Below are 16,819 nucleotides of genomic sequence, written 5' to 3'. Positions count from 1 at the left end.
TTTCATACATTTGATCACCTGTTGTGACAAGCATAGGTTGCCGGGATTCAGAATCCCAACAGACTAGGAATTGCTATCCAGTAGGATGGTACTAAACATCAGTCTTCCCAGTGATTATGCCTAACTGGACAACATTTTATGGTTTTTGCCTAGTTCCAGTTACACATCTAGACATGGTAGGGGTTCAAAAATATTTTGAAAAGCCACTTGCCACGGGGCAAGTGACTTCAAATGACTTGTCCCAGGATTTTTTTAACCCCTTCATGGCAGTTAATGTTACATGGAACTAGGACCTTTTCTCCTTCTATAGAAAGTAATCACATTGAAGAACAAGACTATAAGTATCTCGCCATTCATTTCTACAAGAAAATAATGGAAATCTCTGACAGCCATTCAAAAGAGCAAAATATTACAGAATCAGTTTTACTTCAATTTCCAAGCAGAAGTCTGAGTTCTTTCTAGAAAGACCAATGCATCATCGTGCTGTCCCAGTGGGAACAATGAAAAGTCTAATCATGATACATGACCCATCATTAAAAGCGATTTGTTGGCCATCCTCCTCATTACATTTGTTCTGCCAAACTTGGTCTCCTCAATCCTTCCCTGTGGTCTTGGTCTGACAGCCTTGGACATTAAGAACTCGTAATGAGATGAATACAGCAACATAAATAGCTAGCTTTCATTAAATCTTCAAACAAAATGCACTGCAAGATCCTTCTGAGCTTGATGGATGGATGCGAAGTTGGAAAGACAATACTGAAATACTTCTCATCACCTACAGAGAAGGAAGGTTCAACAATAGGTGTTTGGAAAAAACACCTATCAATTCAGTTCTAAAACAGAAGAAACATTTCATTAAAAAACAAATTCAGTTCTTTGGTTCAGAACCAACATGGTTTAAGTGACAGGTGTTAAGTAAGCTGATTTTTATGGCAGATCCTCCAGATGGGTGCTCTTTTGAAATCAAAGAAATTCAAGTAAACTCAAAATACATGAACATTAAATTTTTGTTAATCACAATGCTGTTTACTGAAACCTCTGGCCAACGATTATCCTCCAAGATATTTTGTAAATACATTACAGTTGAGCTTATTTAAAAACACCACCCAATCCAGCATTGACACAGTAAGAAGGCTTTGGCTCAGAAGGGCTGAATCCCTATCAAATGACAGCAACTAACAGACCATTTGCTTTCCACCATTTCCTTTAAGCCAAATAATACTCACTTCCACCAGTTTTTAAGAGTCTTTGTGAGTTGAAAAGTGTCCAAGAACACATTTTGCAATGCAGTATTCCAGATGAGCAATAACCTTCAGAAGGTGAATAAACCTAATGGTTTTTTCCTAATGGAAGTGGCAACAGGAAGAAAACTTTGTCACATTTGGCCATTTTTGCACTGTCAAAACTGTCTAGAAAAGTCAGTCAACAAAGAAAGGTTGTTAGATTTTTATGTACTTGGGAACTCACACAAAGTAAAACCAACCCTTATGTTGAGTTAATCTGTAGACATCTAAATCAATCTGGTTATCAACAGATCAGAAACAACAGTCTCAATGAAAGTTCTACTGAATTTACTGAAAGAGTGAGAAATGAATATTTTTTTTTATGATGTACTTGAATGTGTCACAGTTATATCAGTGAAACATTCTATCATGATAGCCCATAAATGATCACTTATTTTATCAAACCAGTGGCCAATAGTACGAGCAAATTGATATATATTTTATAATGAATTCAGTAATATTTCAGCCACTTCATTGAGGCTGAAAAAATGTGGTTGCATCTAAGCCAAATTGATTCAATGTACATTGGTTCAAACTTATATGTTCAAGGAGCAATATAATCCATAACAACTCCCAATGCTAGAGTAAAGTGAGTGAGTGAGTGAGTGAGTGAGTGAGTGAGTGAGTGAGTGAGTGAGTGAGTGAGTGAGTGAGTGAGTGAGTGAGTGAGTGAGTGAGTGAGTGTGTGTGTGAGTGAGTATGGTTTTATGCCACTTTCAGCAATATCCCAGCAATATAATGGTGGGGAACAAAAGAAATGGGCTTTACACATTGTACCCATGTCGGCTTGTCAAGCGAATGCTTTAACTACTAGGCTACCCCATCAGCCCGGTTGCCCATTGACAGGCCCATAAGCTGGATAACAAGGGTAGATCAGTATGATCTACCAAACATACATTGTCTAGTACACAAAATATTACTGGAAAAGTATTGATAAGAAAATCTTGTTTTTAAAAGCTATACTTTTCAAACTCCTAACAAAGTCATGGCATACAGTTAATTTTTCAGCTGATGGAAATTTTTATTATGCAAAATGTGTTAAATGATAAAGATTTGGTAGCAATGTAAGAATTTTAAAAAAATACTACCATTCACAAGTTATCTTTATTTCAATGCACTAGCCTATCAAAATTTAATTTCCAATTTGGTTCATTTGATATGAGAATATGTAGCATGGATTCAATGAATTTATAATGAATTTCCTTCTTATAGCCTGATGGTTACTGAATTAATGATGGATAATGGTCCCCCAGACGTGAAGTTTCAAAGCTGATAACGTGTTGCAAATAACTTGCCTCACTTTAGTCATCATACATATATGGCGACAGACTGAATTTGGTTCACTCACGATCTAATTATGCTTTTGCACAAACTTGATGTTGACTATTTGGGATATTGATTTAACAATAATAAAATTGCACAATAAAAAATGATGTTTGCAAGGACATGTCATATTCTTCCCATGGAGACTACTCAAGTCATATTTTTCAACACACCTCTGCTCTGATACGCCCATATTTCCTGATTCTTGTGAAGTCCCCATGCGGCAAATAATATCACAAAACAAATTATCTCCCTTCTTTCTATCTTATCAGAACATGTGTTAAATCAACTTAGATCCAATGTGATAAAAAAATTAAATGTAACCACAACAGCTGTTTTTGGACAAACTGGATGTTGACTGTTTCCAGATATTGATTTAAAAATATGGTATACTAAAAAAATGACATTCTCAAGAGCCGTCTAACTCCTATAACTTGATTGACATGGAGTCTCTCTCTCTCTGTCTCTATATCTGTGTGTGTGTGTGTTTTTAAATGAACATCCCATTCAGACACTTGTACTAACTCCGACCAGACCAGTACTTGTTTAATCCAGTAATTCCCTGCTGCCAGACATGGAAATACCATCAGTTATTTGGAAAGACATGGCTAAGAATCAAATAGCTGAGCTTGAGCACAACTGCACACACTATCCATTTTAATGTCAGTCTTATGAAAACTTTCTTTGAAGAAACCTTCAGAAAAAGTTTGGAAATTGTGTTGAATAATGCAGCTTTTGCAAGAATGAAGAAACACTATCCTGAAAACCACTCAGTCCTCAAGTTCCAATTTTATATTTGTTTTTCATGCATTATTTCCCCTAGAAGTATACATCCCTGCTTATGGGAAGATGCTATTCTCGTACATCATCAAGGATAGGAAGTGATTGATTCTTTTCTATTTAACAGCAGCCATGAAGCCAGGCCTTGTCAACACTCCACACTAATATACTGTTATCTGATTAACTGTAAAGTTCATTGACATATCAAGTTTGTGTGAAAACATTCACCATGTATTTGCCTGAGAATCAATGTCACAGTAGCGTATCATCTGCCCTGGATCCACACTATGTAAACTCTTGCCTTCCCTGTATCTAAGAGGATTTATTTGCCACTAACAATGGGCATGTTTATCTTGCTGAAAGTGCAATTGTGATATGAATAGCAGATCATCTCAATTAAATCCAGGACAGTCCTTATGTGTCCAAACTGATGATAATGATTGATTGGTTGACTGACAAGGTGACAGACAGAGTAAATCAGGAGCATTGAATGTTTCAATCATCACAGGATCCTGGAATTTCAAAGGGATGCAACTCAACAGAAGAAAGCAGTGGATTAACAGGCATGCCATGCACTAAAAATTCTGCTTCATGGTCAGATCACCATTTGAATGCCTTAATGATGTATTGATTAATTCTTGTCCACTAGCCGGATCATGGCCATCACATCATTTTAGTTCATATCAGTGTTATCACTGAGACTATCATTATCTGATATCATTGGACCTGTGCTTCAGACTAGTGTCTTAAGTCACAGACATCTTCCACGTTAACAGTTCTGATATTACTTTGCTGTTCAGATGGTAGTAGTTTTGGGTTTAATAGCAACGCGTAATGCATGCAAGTTCCCTGGCAAGTGTGACAGTATGGTTTTACACCACTTTTGATTAATATTCCAACAATATCATGGCTGGAGACACCAGAATTGAGTTTTACATATTGTACCCCTGTGGGAAATCAAATCTGCATTTTCAGCATGATGAGTGAAGACCTTCACCACTTGGCTAGGCCACACCCCAAGTACCCTGATACACAGCTATCACATCATTTAGTGATCCATGTCTAGGGTGAGTGAGTGCTTTTAGCAATATTCCAGCTATATCACGGCGGGGGACACCAGAAAATGGGTTTCACACATTGTACCCATGTGGGGAATCGAACCCGGATCTTTGGCGTGACGAGCGAACGCTTTAACCACTAGGCTACTCCACCGCCCCTCCTGTCTAGGATATACCTTGACAGTGTCAATATGTCCCTTAATAATGTCAATGTTTCCCTTGATAATGTCAATATTCCCCTTGATAGTGTCAATATTGCCCTCGACAATGTCAATATTCCCCTTGATAATGTCAATATTTCCTTGATAATGTCAAACAACAAGCCCAAGAGCAGGCTTTGCAGTACACCCTACAGAATCTCAATCCATGGCCTTGGTGTTTTTTCATAAAATCAGATTAGATCACATATTGGAAAATTCTTCATACTCAAATATTAGCTTCAGGTTTCAACCCAAGAAAATCAATGGGAAATACAAAAGGGACCAACATTACACACTGTTCTAAAAACAAGGAAACTGCTGTCTAAATATAATGGAGCCTTAAGAGGTGAAACAACTTATTAAGAGAAAATGCCTGGAGAAACGCTTAAAGAAAAGACTGTGACATGCGGCTATTTACCTTAAGGAGATGATAGTTGAATAAAAGAGAACTGCAGCATAAATACAGCAACACATAATTAAACAATAGAGATTAAAACACAATGCAGTTTAGATCTTCAGGGAGCATACTAACAACTGCTCAAAGTCTTTCCTGCAAAACTGCTTTACTATATTAACTTGACAAAGGGTTACTTCAACGTGAACAAAATGAGCAAAAATCGTTAATGTCATCATTGATTAAACGGAGGAAACTGCTGCATCCAAATGAAAACAATAGCAAAGTTTTCTCTTGAAGAAAAAAGTGCCCTGAAGAATATTAAACGGAGACTGTAATGGAATAGTTACGGCTCGAAATTGGAAAATCCCATCTTAATCAATTCACTGCATAAAGTAAGCCTTTCTCGGTGGAAGTTTCTGGGTAAAAAACATGAAATGCAGACTCCATTAGAAGTTAGGTAATGACTCAAGCTGGCCCATGCTGCCCCATTTGATTGGGTAGCCCAAATAGGTCAGGGTGCCGTTTCATATGATTTGTTCCGAGGAAGCAATGAAGCAAAGGAGAACTTCCTATGGTTACTAATGTAATGTAAAGCCAATGTACTTGAGTTTAATACCAATAAAACCTTGATATAATGTGGTTCAGGGCAAACAGTAACATCATGAAACAGTAAACCTGCATCGACTATGTCAAGCTCATTGGTGCTATTCTTGTCCATATGGTTGCCTGTGTGATCAAGGCCTGTATCAAAGGAATCGGCAACTTGCTTCATGCCTTGATGTAGTAAAGTAGACTGCTTGATAATGTCAGTATGATTACACCATCAGCCAGTCTCCAGAAGCCATCCATTTTCATAAGCATTGCTGCTGACCAACTTGCTTGCAATTATGCCACAAATTACAACTTAATGGCCTCATAGAATATTACTGGTGAACATGATATATATTTGACAGTGCAGAAAGATTGCTAATTGCAAATTTAATGGCAGTTTAAGCATTCTGGTGAAGGAGAATGGGCATGTCCACAACCAGTTTGTTTATGTAGGTTGGTCTCGGGCTCATCTCAGACCACAGAAGACCTGGATGAGAGGGGAAGCAGGCATGACTGAAGGATGCGGGACAGTCTGTCACCTTGCCAGGGGCTTCGGCACTTGGCATTTACATAACAACCAGTCTGGCTCATAGCTACTCACTGGCTGCGTCAGTGTAGGCACCTTGAGAAATGTCTGTACGTTGTCAGGAGAGATCACTGACAGAAAAGTGACCAAATGCTTCAGAAGATGAGGCACCCTGGGTAATGTACAAAGTTGCAATGACTGAACAAATTACGCAGGATCCTTCAGGAGATAAGGCACCTTGGGTAATATACATTGTCAGTTGCGATGACTGAATCGATCAGACAGGATTCCAAAGAGTGAACAAGTTTAGTTTTATGCAGCACTCAGCAATATTCCAGCTATATGGTAGTAATAATCCTTCAGAGGATGAGACAACCGTGGGTATTGCACATTGTCAGTTGAAATGATTCAGCAAATCAGGTGGGATCCTTCAGAGACAGAGATTGAACGTGGAAAGATGACTAAATCAATTAGGCAGCATCCTTCAGAAGATGAGGCACCATGGGTATTGTACATGTCAGTTGCGAAGACAGAATCAATGAGGCAGGATCCTTCAGAAGATGAGGCACCCCAGGTAATGGACATGGTCAGTTGAAATTATTGAACAAATCGGTCGGGATCCTTCAGTGATTGAACGTGGAATGATGATGTAACCAATCAGGCAGCATCCTTAAGAAGAAGAGGCACCCTGGGTAATGTACATTGTCAGTTGCAGCGACTGAACCAATCAGGCAGGATCCTTCAGATGATGAGGCACCTTGGGTAATGTACACTGTCAGTTGAAAATATTGAACAAATCAACCGGGATCCTTCTACAACTGAAGATAACTTAACCAGTCAGGATGGAACATTCAAGAGATGAGGTACACTTGGTATAAGTGTCAGACACCTGAACAGAGTTTGTTGTCAAAATCATGTCTTGTCAGAGGTTTCAAAGAAATTGTTTGCATTGTCAAAGAAATGAGGTAAATAGTACACACAATAGCTGTAACAATGCTTGAGGCTACCTGCATTTGCATTTACTGAGCCCAACAGAGTTTCACCCAGTTCAACAGGGTTTCACCCAGATCCAGCGGTTTCTCTTTCCTTGAGACAGTACACACCTGCACCTCTATATTCAGTGTCTGCACCTAAATACTTCAATAGCTAAGTGAAATATGACCTTTGCACTACCTGTGAAAGAGTAGGGACTACAATGGCTACGTCGCTCATACCACTTCATGCAAGCAAGGTCCAGAATTCCAATTCAAAACAGCATCTGACCAAAACTTAAACCAGTGTGCAAAACACTCGACTAACATCATCCAGACCTGACATCTTTTTGATACTATTCCATAACACAAGCCAGTACAATCACTAGATAGAGGATAAATCAGTTCTTTCATACATAATGAGTAAGTGTCCCCTTAATCATGTGTCCTGTTTATAACCTGACCTCTGTTTACTCACAGCAAATAGTTACCTGAGCAGACAGCTATTTACATGGATGTGAACTTTCCACAGCATGTCTTCTATCCTCCCCAGGGAGCTGGGAATGTAACAGCAGTTCACACTGATCTATGGGTTAATATTTGTGTAGCATCATGACTAAGCTTTTTTGCTTGGATAGAAACACACATTCGTTATCATATCTTACAACTTGTTCCAGCAAGCATCAAGACAAGTGTTTAACACACTCTTTGTTCTTAGGAGAACTTTCAAAACAGAACAACAACAAAATCCCATCACACATCCCTGAATGGAACACAGATAGGACAATAGAAGATGAAACCAGAGTCAACATTCCAGTTTGTTCAGCTACAAAAGGCAATCATCAGTGCAATTAAAACATGGAGAATGCTGAGATAAATGATCTGACATTTGAGTGACTTGAGGAGTTTAATGATGCATAAACATTAGGGTCAATCTGCAAGCAATCACCACTCCATAGAGTAAGGTGAATATTTGTTCTGTGAACACTGATCAATACTTTCAGGACACGACATCTTTAACATGAGCCACGACACAATTCCACAATTTCATTTAACAATACGATTACCAGGTTCTAAAAAGTAATTCTCGTCACAACCAAATTCATTCACCTCTGAACTGTTGTGATTCAAGACCTACTGGTGGTCACCTGGTATGACAACCTAAACTCAAGGGACCTATGATTTATATTTGACAAGAGGAAATTGGCTCCTAATCCTGTTAAACATCTTAGTCCTTCTGTCACAGATGATCTGATTAGGACTGACAGATACTGGTACCCCTGGCACTAATCAAACTATTTCATTTTAACAAGAAGAGTTCCTGGAAAAATGTTTTTTGTCACAGCCAATGTGTTCCATTTCAGAACTGTTGGTATACCAATCCTACAACCCATGACCTAACACAACAAGTTGTGAGCACAAGGAACCTATATTGTCATGTAGATGTCTGACAAGAGAAACATCATACGCCTGTACAATATTTCAGTCACAGATGATCTGATTAGGGCTGACAGACTCTGGTGCTCAGTCTGCAGTGACAGATGTCCATTGCTGGTACATCCTGGTAGAGGGAGGCATGAATGAAGTAACAGGTCTTGTTGTGTATCAGATGAAGATCAGTGGCAAAAACAGCTATGCAAGAATTTTACTGATTCCATGAAAAACACAGACATCCTGAGATGTCCAAAGATTGGCAGACCTTGTACTTTTGTTACCATGTAATGCATCTCAGACGGGTAATGAAACCACAAACCTTAGAAACAGAAATTCCACTGAAAAAGAATTCAAATGCTAGCAACAAATTAACATATTTACAATGAACAAAAGAATACCAGCTTCTAAATCACTGTCTTTCAGTCTTCAATATTAAGAAAGGACTGTCTTCTTTCTGACCAAAGGATACATGGAATGTTCAAGCTCACACCTTGAGCTTATATTAAGGTGGGAACTAGTTTGTACGCCATGTCACAGACTGCCTTCAGGATGTTACAAATCACAACATAAAACTATTTTCTAACACTAATAAAGCCAGGAAGCAAAATGACCTTTCTGAAAAGGATGATGGTTAATATATATATGGCAAACTTAATCAGACTTAGCAAACAGACTGTTAAAACAGAGTCAGATACAGCAAATTGTCAGGTGAAAAAAGATGAACTGGCAATGATCATTCTAGTGTTTGCATTGCTGAAAGCACCTTTGAAATTCTAGGCTCTTGTCAGAAACCTCATTGAAAGGTTTAGGTGGCCCCTAGACATAAATACCACTGAAACAAACCTCAAGGATACTAAGATCCTTTACTTTAAAAGAAAAATGTCCAGTGGACAATGTCCTTGGAACTGGCCAGTATCACTGTCCCTGAACCACATTCTTTCCTGCCTACCCAAGCAACTTCACAATGCTAAAGGGGCAGTGGGGTAGCCTAGTGGTTATTGTGTTCGCTCGTCACGCTGAAGACCCGGGTTCGATTCCCCATATGGGTACAATATGTGAAGCCCATTTTCTGGTGTCTCCCACCGTGATATTGCTGTAATATTGCTAAAAGCAGCGTAGACCTAAACTTACTCACTCACAATGCTAAAGCCCAGAATGGAGCAAGTGTAGACTTTTGGATATCTGAATCTCTCTGGTCACTGGATCCCATTCAGTTTAAACAGTTTCTGACAAATCATATATTTACAAGACTCAGAGTTAGACAACACAGAATGGGTGTAATAAATGTTACATGTGTTTGATGCACCATGGTTCATATCTATTCACCCGAGACTGATAATTTTCTGAATATTGGCACAAAAACTATATGCAGCAGATTGGGAGAATTTCTGGACCAAACAATGCAAGTCACGCCTGAATGCCAAGCTGAACACGGAAGGTTTCACAGTTAACGGAAGGTTTCACAGTTAACGGAAGGTTTCACAGTTAACACTGTGACCATGCTCTAGTCATCAGACATTTTAGTTCTCGAAAGTCATGCTTTCAAGCTGTATTTATCACACTACTTAGTTCTGTGACTCCTGTTTATTTGGAGGTGCTGATGTAGCCTTACGGTTAAAGTGTTTGCTCGTCATGCCAAAGACCTGGGTTCAATTCCATATGTGGGCACAATGTGTGAGCCTTATTTCTGGTGTCCCCCCCCCACTGACATTGCTGGAATATTGCTACGAGCAGCATAAAACTATACTCACTCAAACTAACCTGGAATGTTCATGAGGGATGTAAATCATACTGGGTTTACTGCAGCGAGTGCAGGAATGCTATTCTAATAATCTATGATGTCCTGGGAGCTAGCGATGTTCTATATTACAATCTGCATCATCAAAGCAACTTGCAACTTATCGACTGTGGGATAGGCAAACTAGAGGTTGATAACAACCAATACTATCCAGCATGTACATAGCCAAGCAACAAATTGTTACCACCTTGACTGCACTTACAAACACAGGTACTGATTACATAGTTGACATTATTAGGTCCCCTTCCCTAACCCGTGGACTTGGGAGAACATGGAAAGGGTTTCAAGAGACTAATACGACCTTCAGAAATTGATGGCAGCTGAAACGTTATGGAGTTTTGAAAAACCTTCAAAATAAACAAGCTATATATTGATATTAAACTTTGACTAATCTTGGCCAAAACCTTTTCAAAGTAGAATTCAATAAAAGGAACATTCCACGTTTAATAAAAACTACATTCAAAATAATTATGAAACCATAACCAGTTTTTCTTGTGACACTGACCTTGACCTTTCATCTTTAATGACATTTGCCAAAATATTTCTCCATGGTGTTTCAGTGGAAAGTTCCAAGATAGAGCTTTAGATTAACCAATTAAGTACTACTGACCATTTGCTTTATCTAACAATGTAACCAAAATACATGATAAGTGCACACAATACTGTAACATGCACCATAAGTTAAAACATGCAAGACATTGTCAGTCATCAGTGAATAGCAAGAAAATAATGATGAACTGCGAGAATGGACACTCACCAGGCACTGCAACGAAGAATTTCACAGCATCTTTGTGTCCATGGAAGGACAGTTGTGCCTGGGCCATGGAACAGTAGGGGATGAATGAACCGGGTGTTACACTGTCTGTTTTGGTGTCACTATACACTCGTATCACACCCCCAGGTTGGCGCCGACTAGAAGTGGTTACTTGTTGTTTGTTGCCTGGGGGAAGACAGGGGTCATTATTATGATTATTTTGGGATAAGATTCCTAAATGATCAGAAGGATTCATACCTTAATGAATGTCATTCATGAAGATATGAGTAGAGTACCTAGACAGGATGCCCACTAGAGTAACTGACCGCTGATTTTGACACTGGGCACATTCTCCTAATCTGGCACTGTACGACTTACATCTGTTCCCAAGCATGAAGTAAATCCTAACTGGAACCAATTTCCACTCAAAAGATGAAGCTGTTGAGAACTCCTTAGACATCTGAGAGAAGGGCTTCTTCAAACTGGGAAAAAATGCCTCCAATTTCATTGGCAAATGTTTACCAGTGTCAGCAAGGCTCATCTTGAAACACATATAATAATAATAATAATGGCTATTTATAACACACCTTTTCCACACACTTTACGTCAAGACCTTCTATGGAAGGATCAGAACACGTAAATCAACCCTGGTATTTTCAAGCCAGGTGTGCATTGCTACAAAAGCAGTTCAAAACAGTAGGATACAAGTACAGATTGACTTCTACCCTAGGCTCAAATACTTACTCTCTGAGAGAGGGACAGAAATGATGACACCATTTCCTGTGCCAATCCAAAGTCGGTTGCAGGAAATCAACATTGCTGTTATACGTACAAAGGAAAAGCCCAGTTTGCCAGTACCTGTAATGACACACAAAGCTCTGTGGAATACAATGGTGCTCAGAGAATGATGTTACATACATTTTAATAGGCCACTAAGTTTTTCTATACATGTATATTTCATTGCAGGCCTTCATTTTCAGTAACACATTTTTTCACAGACTACATAACTGGGATACCATGACAAGTGTCAACAAAGTCAGTGAGCCTGACCACCCAATCCTGTCAGTCGACAAGCATGTGCTGATGAAGATCTATTCAAACACAGATCTTCACTGGTTGACCAAGTCATGAACATTTTTACACAGGTCGCCATTGTTTTCACTCAATACTTTGTTTGCAGTGGTCTCAAGAGTTCAGTTTTCTTAAAGCATAGACAACCTTTATCTTCCCTGAATATTAATTCATTACAGAGAAATTTGGCTTTCACACATACATAACCAGCAGACATTTTGCAGACGTCAACATGGTAACTGTCAGATGTTTTCTCTCATGACCATATTTCTATACTTGGAATGATAGTGAGTGTGGACAATGAATTCAGAATAAAGATGCATATAAATGTGAGATACATAATTGATTGTTAGTGTTTTAAAATGCAACGTTCCCTGTAAATGGATGAGCACGAAAATAGTCTCTGGGGAAGAATGTTTACATACATTGTCTTATAACAGAGTATTAATAGATCACATTGTCTTACAATTGACACTAGGATTAACGAGTCCTTGTGTTCCTAAATTTTATTTTTCACATTGAAATAGACACATGAAATCACTATGTAATATGAACTTCATGAAATTTTGATCAATACTTATTTGATTGCAATACGTAGACATAAGCAGGATTAAGACAAGAATACACAGAATGAAACAAAGTTGTTCTTTGAACTCAGATTACCTAAAATGGCTCCAGACTTCTGACCAGTGAAAACAGAAAACAATGATTTCACAGGAACTCAAAGCCATTTGCAACTTGGTCATATAACCTTTATACTACTTAATATAGAAGCCTAAGACGTCTGGCCACACTACTCCACGCTCTCTGAGTATTAACTCTGCTTCCACAGATGAAACTGGGCCAGGCAGACTTACCAAGCATCTTACTGACATACGGCTCTATGTCCACGTCCTGGAGGTGCTGGTGTGTGTGGGCGTGGTACAGGCGGAGAGTGCTGTCTAGACGAATGGACACCCACACACCCTCCCCGACCCAACATAACTGCCGCACTTGGCTTTCCTTGCGAGGATGGGCGTCGAAACTTTTCTGAAATGTGAGTGAGTGGATAAGGTTTAGGGCCCCGATCCACAAAAAGTTCATGGCCCTACGATGTTCGTAAGCCAGTGAGAAACTGTAGTGTTAAAGGACCACTAAACTCAATTATTTGGTACTCTTTTTATCACTGCATATGAAAGACTTCTGGTTAGTCATAAACAAAACACCAATTTCTTTTTTGAAAAAAACTTCAATTAATACCAAGCGCTTAAAAGTTGCTAAAAAGTCGTCTGCTTATCTCTCGCCCACAAACGAAACCGCAGACAGGTTACATAACTCTGTCGCCAGAGCCCTACAGTGACATCATAGAAGGAACGATTTCCAGTTAACTGTACAGAAAATGTGTAGGAAGCTCGTCATTTTGATGATTTCTCGACGTCACCAAATACATGCCGAACTGTTGTGTTGCCGTCAATATTGTTCCTTGGGGTCAGGTGATGGTGTCACTATGCACAGATTTCCAGCCGACTCCCTAGTTTGTTTTTGAATTGGTTGTTAGTGCGTGCGAAGTGAGGGTTGTGGAAGCCTGTGGTATATACTAAATCGGATGGTTCGCCCCCTACCACACTTCCAGGATAGAAAATGGAGTTTCATCGAGTTTATAAAATCAAGACTACACATTGCTGACCAAAAGGATTTTGCATGGATATATCGCTTTCTTCCTCGGAAACGAGGTTGTGGTCGAAGTGACAATATTATCGTAAGTAATATTATATTGACCCCTTATATTGACCGCTTCCAAGAGTGAAATTGTTATGTTATAAGCAATGTCATGTAAAATCCTAATGTCCATCAATAAAATACATATTTTACTACCAGTAGAAAGTAGTTTTGATTTTGTAAGTCGGTGAAAACAAACTTAAATAGCATTCATCCTCAGACAGGACGCCGCAATTTTTGAAAATCGTGAAGTCAAATCCATTTGAATTAATGAGATTATGGTTTGTTCTCATCAAGTTTGAAAATCAAAACTACTTTTTACTTGTAGTTAAATAAGCATTTGAATCATCGCCAAAAGGATTTTTCATGACACAACTTTTAACATAAGGACTTCTTCCAAGGAAGCAAGGTGGGGGTCGAAGTGGCATTTATATTGTAAGCAATGTTATATTGACCTCCACCTCACTTCCAAGAGTGAAATTGTTATGTTATAAGCAATGTCATGCAAAATCCTATTGTCCATCAATAAAATACATATTTTACTACCAGTAGAAAGTAATTTTTATTTTGTAAGTTGGTGAAAACAAACTTAAAAAATAGCATTCATCCTCAGACAGGACGCCGCAATTTTTGAAAATCGTGAAGTCAAATCCATTTGAATTAATGAGATTATGGTTTGTTCTCATCAAGTTAGAAAATCAGAACTACATAAATATGTATTTGAATCATTACCAAAAGGAGTTTGCATGACACAACCTGTAACATAACCTAAGTGAGGTCGGGGTCGAAGTGAAAATACTGCGTGATAAATTTCTTCACTTGCTAAATTTACTTGGTTTGTAACGTTCACTAACCAGTAGGTAGACACTTGTCAATATACGTCTTTATACTTGGTCTCATAATCCTAATTACTTTATAATCATACTTGTATGCATTTTGGAACTTAATAAAAAGAAGCAGTCTCTGAATGTATAACAGGAATGTAATATTTAGACATTTCATAGTTTGCCTATATGAATCATAATTCGCACGCACGCCCTAGTGTATGTCGTCTGCATCATTACACTTCACGACGAAAACAATGATTCTGTTGAAAGCTACAACAACTTATTAAAAACAAAAACGCAAATATCAAAATTAAAGTTATAGGAGCAATGTTAGGCTATTACCTTCTTCGAGGAATGTATCCATCAATATCCACAAAAACAAGTGATATATAATTCATCTGCAGATTTCCCAAGTGATGTGTCTTTTAACAGTCTAATATACGAAAACGTGATGTATTGTTTCAGGTTTTTAACATTGCTGTATAGTTTCACTGGTTACCCAAGATAGCATATCTGGCAACTAAATTGCATAATATCCGTCATTCTTTTTAAAAAGTTATTTAGTTAGCCAATAATGAGCAATAAATCAATGTATTGGCGGTTAGTCCTTTGAAAGAAGGGCGTTGCTTTTACATAGACACAGACACGACAGAGTGTATTCAGTATAGATTAGTAAATGTACATACATAAACACTACCTTTTGACAAATTACCCATTTAAATCCCCATAAAACTAATCAATCAATCAGTGTGTTATCGGTTAATTCTTTGGTTGATCCAGACAAAAGAAATGTCAAATGGGGGCCTTTGTCGGGTAATGTAAGTGCAGTACCAATAATTATACCTGTTATAAATTCATTAACTGAGCATGAAGTGAATGATGACAAATAACGTGTAGGTTTAAACCGCCTAACATGGATTACAACCTAGCGACACCAAGTGATTTTGACAGAATCGTCTATGAAAACAAGGGTTGTAACTCGAAAACAAGGCAAAGCAGGAGACAAAACTAAATGATAGTGCATTGTGAGAACATATAGCTTTCATTTTTCTCAACAGCTTTCGCGATTTCAGGTTTTAATGACGAGGTTTCATTTAAAACTATGTCAGCAAGTGATTTTGCATTTGTACCCTATTAGAGTATATGTGACCTTTAACATTACAAACACTTTGGGTATTGGGACCCTGTGCTACAACACTGTTCATGATCTGCAGGGTATATGTTTTGATAAATCTCCATGAGTACCCTGAATGCCTCTATGACTTGGTATGATAATTTTATTATCTCCCTTTGCTGGCTTTCTATCGAGTCGGGTGTCTATACTAGGAAGTACCAACCATAACTCTTCTATCATAACTCACTTAACATCTCTTTTATCTTTTAAGTTGGTGACCGAAGATATCGAGGGTGTATATACAAGGTTACCCACTACCCTATAACTTTACATTCAGCATGATATGCCCTTAACGTCCACGAGATGTGTGTAAAAATTAATGAATAATCCATCAGAACATCATGTCACAATAAATCTGCAAGGTCACAGGTCATTTCAAAGAAGAATTCTGTTTTTTTAACACAACTTTGTAGGGGTCACTAGAGAAGGGGAAACAGCTATTGAGATGGTCTATTGCAACATTCTATTGTGATAGTGGTGTATATGAAATAAAAATAAGTTAAAAGTAATTTCATTTTCTTTTCATGACTCACAAGAAACCTGAAACCCAGTTAAAACATAAACTCAATGAAGCTGCAAGTCTGCACCCAAACATTCTATATTTTGTGTGGCACATTTATCAACAGCAGTCATTTGCTAAATTATTGATAGTCCCACAGGCCATTACCTACATATACACACATAGGTTTTGTTTCTACTGATAAATTGCAATTGGAGACTCAACAAATGCAATCCATTGTTACAGCCCAACCAGCTGCTGACATAGCACCTTATAAATAAACCTGAAAGCCTATATTCTGCAAAAGGTCAACTTTTCAAACATTCTTAACTATGTATGTGATGAACACACACTCACAATGAACTGACATCCATAACAAATTTTACCTTACATATCTGCTGAAATAGAAGGGAAGAACCTACTGCTTGACACATG

At 38.2% G+C, this 16,819-nt stretch overlaps 1 protein-coding gene across 5 annotated transcripts in view; it reads right to left on the bottom strand.

Moving 5' to 3' along the window:
- LOC137274262 (C-Jun-amino-terminal kinase-interacting protein 4-like) overlaps positions 1-16,819 on the bottom strand; it is a 97,879-nt gene that overhangs the window by 24,246 nt on the left and 56,814 nt on the right. For all 5 annotated transcript variants that reach the window (XM_067807364.1, XM_067807367.1, XM_067807368.1 and 2 more), the window contains 3 exons: positions 13,044-13,215; positions 11,860-11,973; positions 11,119-11,301 (listed from right to left, as the gene is read on the bottom strand). In XM_067807364.1, the coding sequence (XP_067663465.1) occupies positions 11,119-11,301; positions 11,860-11,973; positions 13,044-13,215 (469 nt within the window). The remainder of the gene's footprint in view (positions 1-11,118; positions 11,302-11,859; positions 11,974-13,043; positions 13,216-16,819) is intronic.

The sequence above is a fragment of the Haliotis asinina genome, chromosome 2 (assembly GCF_037392515.1).
Source record: "Haliotis asinina isolate JCU_RB_2024 chromosome 2, JCU_Hal_asi_v2, whole genome shotgun sequence".
NCBI lineage: Eukaryota > Metazoa > Mollusca > Gastropoda > Lepetellida > Haliotidae > Haliotis > Haliotis asinina.
Note: the sequence above shows the minus strand (reverse complement) of the source record. Positions and strands in the feature narration are given on the sequence as shown.